Source organism: Triticum dicoccoides, chromosome 4B, assembly GCF_002162155.2.
Source record: "Triticum dicoccoides isolate Atlit2015 ecotype Zavitan chromosome 4B, WEW_v2.0, whole genome shotgun sequence".
In the NCBI taxonomy this organism is placed as follows: Eukaryota; Viridiplantae; Streptophyta; class Magnoliopsida; order Poales; family Poaceae; genus Triticum; species Triticum dicoccoides.
In genome coordinates this window covers 647987575-647992522 of record NC_041387.1, presented here as the reverse complement: position 1 = coordinate 647992522, position 4948 = coordinate 647987575, and the positions used below count along the sequence as shown (strand labels likewise).

Here is a 4948-nt window from a genome sequence, read left to right as displayed (position 1 = left end):
GCCCATTCCCCCGTTGCCCGACGCTGTGGCGAAGCCGAGGTATTTCGCCGAGGAGGTCGACATCGTGCGCGCGTCCCTCACCGACGCCCACCGCTCCCTCCCCCAGTACGCCGCCGACAACCACGCGCCCTGGGCGGCGTATTTCCAGCGCCACCAGCAGGAGCGCTTGGCGTCCACCAACGGCGCTCCGGTGGTCGGCGGCCGGCAGAACAGCGAGGGACGCCACCTCTGGTGGGGCGTCCCCGGCCGCACACTCGAGGGCGTGCTCACGTACCTCGAGGGCGGCAACGACCCGCCGTTGGTGTACCCCCCGGCGAGGGTGGCCGCCCCGGCGCAGCACCGACGCGTCGGGCCATGGGCGCCGAGGAGGTTCGGCACTTCTTCTTCTTCCTCCTCATCGCGCTCTTCTTCCCATTCCTCCGGCTCTCCGGCGCTGCTCGGCGTCAAGGCCGAGCCCACGGCGGAGACGCCGCTTGGCCGGCGCACTCGCAGCGCCGGCATCGTCATCAACGGGGGCGTCCGACGCTCCTCGTCCTCGTCGGCTCCTCCGCGCTTCGTCAAGCCAAAGACGGAGCCGGGGCTGGCCGGTGAAGACGGAGCCGAGGCTGGCGCCCGTGAAGACGGAGCCGGGGCTGGCGCCGGTGAACGCGGAGTTCGACGACGACGACGCGGCCCTCGAATGGGCGCGCCAGGACTCCATCGTGTTGGAGAAGGCGCGCCGGGAGAAGGAGAAGGAGCGCCAGTGCGCCGCCCTACGCCGCTTCGAGGAGCGCCGACGCGGCCGCGAGGAAGGCGGGGTCGTCGTCTTATGCGACAGCGACGACGAGGACGACGCGCCGCCGCCTGTTCGCCAAGGCGACGCCGGGCAGGGGTCCAGCAGGGGCACCCGCGTCAAGGAGGAGAAGGCCGACGACGACGATGGCGGCGACGGCGATGGCGGCGACGACTTCAGCCACTTTCTTTTACTTTAGATTAGGTTAATGTAATGTTTGGACGAATTTCGCCAAAACTTGCCATGGTTGGCCGAAATATAACTAGTTTTTATCATAACTTCGCCGAACGGTTTTTTTAAAAAAAATACGCGCCGGGGGGCAGCCCTGGGGGCCGACGGCTGGGGACCGACTCGCCCCAGGACCATTTTTTTCGCCGGCTCACCCCCAGGCGGCGCTTTTAGACGCCCCTGGGGGGCCAACGGCTGGAGATGCCCTAATATACATGATTGGCCTGCGAATTAATATAACAGAGTAATGAAAGGTCACATGAATGAACAATAAAAACTGGAGAAAGGGAACATGCCTATTCTAGCACAAATATGAAACCTGATCAAGCAGAGATTTATGAAGAAGAAACACATCAATGACTATCATGAAAAAAAAATCACTGAAAATTGACCATTAATTCAGAGTCTAAGACATTACATCAGAAATCCCAACTCTACAGCACTTCACTTTCTTAAAGGAGTGCCCTTTCTACTCTTCTAGGATAGGCCACAAGAGCAAGTTTCTCAGCTATGAAATACGGAGTATATTTCTAATTTGGACATGTAAGAGCACAAAAAGGGGTATCAAGAATACGGCTCAGCAGAGGCTCAATGTTCCGTGGCAGGTTTAGCTACAAAGCTATTCAGAGAAGTTTCATTTGAGGTAAGGCTGCTCTGCGAACTCAGTATGCACAAGGCTTGTGTTTTCTGCATAGAAACAGCACTGTCTGCAGATTTGCTATCCTGCTGGGGAAGACCATTAGAAGGCCTCGTGTCCGCTGTCGCCGGAATACTGCTGCAATGCGTTTCAGGCCCCTGGACCACCTTTGGTTGAGCAAGTAGCTGGCTGTGATGCAGAGGCTGAGTGCTGACAGACGGTTGAACAGGCGGCCATTCGACATTGTAGTCAGACACACCAAGATCAGAGGCCAGATTAGCAAGTGCAATCTGCCATGACTTCTGAATAGCTGATGCGTCTTGCACGCCTTGTGGTGCCTGGGTTACTTGCTGTGTTGCCTGAGCTACTTGCGTGGAGCACTGACGAAGCTGCTGCATTCCAGCAGTACCAGACGATCCATTGGAAGCAGCCTGGAGATGTGGCATTGGCCGAACCTGCACCGGCGCAGCAAGAGAACGCTGAGTGGAGAAACCCTGAATAAGGTTACCTCCTGGCAGTCCCCTGCTTCCGGGTGCCGCTTGTACTGTCTGAACTGCACGCGGGGTTGCTGGATGCATTGGGGCATTGTTCCGAAGAGCAGGGTAAATGTACCCATTTGAGGGTGTGTAGACTGTAGGAGCAGCCCCAGGCCTGTTGGATGTTTTACCTGAGAATTTTGGCCCAGGAGCTGATGCTTTTGGCAGATGGGTGGTTCGCCACGCATTCTGTGCAGCCATAACAGATGGATGCATTTGTTGATTTTGGCTGGCATTACTTGCAACAGGAAGTCTTGCGGTGGAAGTTTGGTTTACATTTGTTCCCAAAGCAGATGGATGCAATTGTTGATTTCTGCTGACATTACTTGCAACAGGAACTCTTCCGGTGGAAGGTTGGTTTACGGTTGCCCTCAAAGCAGATGGATGCAATTGTTGATTTGGGCTGACATTACTTGCAACAGGAACTCTTCCGGCGACAGGTTGGTTCACACCTGTCCCCAAAGCAGATGGACGCCTTTGTTGATTTTGGCTGGCATTACTTGCAACAGGAACCCTTGCCACAGAAGGTTTGTTTACAGTTGTCCACAAAGGTGCATATGGTTGTGCAGCTGATACCTGATGCCCTGTAAATTGCTGAGAGGATGGTGTTGTTGAGCTTGAGAGAGACATTTTCTTGACACCTTCACGCTTAGATGGTTGCACGCTCTTCCGTTTGAGTGATTGCCTCTGTTTCTTCCATTTTTCATCCTTATCGGTAGCATGACAATGATCAGTAGGCAAGGACCCTTTGCCCCACCAGGGGCATGGAGCACGAGAATCACAAACATAACAGTGGCACTGCATCAAGAAGAAAAGCAAAATATGGTAATGCATCCGTGATGGAACAATTGGCATTCAATGCTGTTCCATAACTTGATCAGATGAGAAGGCAAAGATTTGCATTCATTAACTAACCACGGTGCAATGATTTGCATGAGATCCAGTTCCAAAAGGCAATCTAGCACATAGATGACGTGGATGGGGGAAATCCCTGCATGCTACCTGAAAATAGAAGAGAATTATGAGACCACACGTCTTCTTTTAAAATTGGAAGCTTTGAGATGGCTCCTGGATGCACAGGGCCCAATAATTAACATGGTTAAAAAGAATAACATATATTGCCATGACGATCAGTGGGGTACTTCCAGTTCCTTAAATAATCACTAGTATCATCATTAGCAACTATAAGATATGACAGTACGCATACACTACCAATATCCAGGATCACTAAAGTCATCACCAAGTTACAATATTATCCAGTTAGAGCCCACCAAATTGTATTTTGCAATAGCAATCCATGGGGAACTCATCCCATGGAAGGCCATCCATGATATCAAAAACAGGGAACAATATCACTGAAATGTGAGTAGTTTGGCTACCTTCCTCTAATAGCATAAGCTTTAATAAGGTGATTGATTGGTGCATTAAACTAAATATTAATACTACATAAGACCCATAACTAATAGTGGGGTCATGCATCAATGACAGTTATTACCAAATCAGAAGAGCAAAAGGTAATTGAACAAGAGCAACCAAATAAATGTTTGGGATCAAGTAAACTTTGGCTTAGCAACTAGATTCCTATAAACAATTACATACAACTGAAACAGAAATCTGCACTGATTGGCCTACATAAAAGAGCTCCAAATGTCAATATGGCTTAGCAACTAAGATTCCTGAAACAATTTTATAAGCAGGTGAGACAGAGATATTCACAGATCAGCCTACATAAGAGTAGTTCCAGAATGTCAATAGGACCCATTCTGGTGGATAAGAAAATTCCCAAAAGAAGTTGGTCAGTGTGACGGATATTAGAACTGACGAAGCGATATCTAAAAATGTTGATGGCAATTTATTACTCGAATAGCAATATGTGTGTAACAACGAAGGCGACAAGGTATGATGACAAAGCAATATGTATGTCTAATGACGAAGATGACAATGTATGATCTGGAACGAAGTAGCTGGTCAAATGTAGCGCACTTACAAACCAACAACGATGTATGAATCGGAACGTTCAAAGGTAACATGGAGGAATTTCAGGCAAGAAAGAAATCAGTACCTCCCCTTTCTCTGAAAGAACCTGCAAGTCTTCTTCTGCCCCATCTTTCCGAGGCTTCTCCTCCTTGACAACGACCAGGGGCTTGTCAGGGTCACCGTCCAGGATCACGCAGTCGTCGTCGTCGTCATCATCATCAGCAGCAGCCTTCTTCTCACCCTCCAGAGCGGACAAGAGCTCCTGTATCACGGCGGAGTCGTCTAAACCCTCCCCCAAGCCAGTGAGGTCGTCGAGCAGGAGGCTGGAGGCCCAATCGAGCGCGTCGGCGGTCGGCTTGGCAGAAAAAGAATCCTCCTTCTCGTCGTCCGAGATGATCTCGATGACAGCCCCCGCCGCCGGCCCCATGATCCGCCCCCAAAAACCCTCGACGAAATTCGCAGCAGACTCGGAAAAGAAGACCGCGCGGGCCAATGAACCCTGCGAGCAGAACAGAGCAGAGCAGAGCAGCAGCCGATCAGCAGCGGCGAGACGGGGAGATGCCGGCCCTCTTGAACCAAGAAACAAAGAGGGTTTATTGGGCGAAAAAAAAAAGACTCAATCTTGCTTCCGGGCAGAGGGAGGGAGGGAGGTAGGAAGATTTCGCCCCTGAAAAGGCAGGGCAGGGGTTTTACTTTTACTTACAGCAGAGCAGAGCAGAGCAGAGCAGGGGAAGACGAGACGGCGCCCAATGCGGCGGCGGCGGCGGACGTGGGGGTCGCTCCGCCGCGGTGGAGGTG

General features: G+C 51.7%; 1 protein-coding gene across 1 annotated transcript; it reads right to left on the bottom strand.

The window, feature by feature from the left end:
* Positions 1 to 1366: 1366 nt before the first annotated feature.
* On the bottom strand, positions 1367 to 4787 carry LOC119294167. Its single transcript, XM_037572411.1, has 3 exons — positions 4236 to 4787; positions 3089 to 3175; positions 1367 to 2971 (listed from the first exon to the last, which is right to left on the bottom strand). Exons 1-3 carry the CDS (start codon positions 4575 to 4577, stop codon positions 1589 to 1591), a joined length of 1812 nt encoding a protein of 603 aa, XP_037428308.1. The 5' UTR covers positions 4578 to 4787; the 3' UTR covers positions 1367 to 1588.
* Between the last annotated feature and the right edge of the window lie 161 nt (positions 4788 to 4948).

Excerpts from the sequence above, each read along its gene's own strand:
- LOC119294167 (XM_037572411.1), bottom strand. The coding sequence starts at position 4,577 with ATGGGGCCGGCGGCGGGGGCTGTCATCGAGATCATCTCGGACGACGAG. Across the intron at positions 3,176-4,235 it reads TTCTTTCAGAGAAAGGGGAG|GTAGCATGCAGGGATTTCCC; the intron begins GTACTGATTTCT and ends TTCTATTTTCAG. Across the intron at positions 2,972-3,088 it reads ATGCAAATCATTGCACCGTG|TGCCACTGTTATGTTTGTGA; the intron begins GTTAGTTAATGA and ends TTCTTGATGCAG.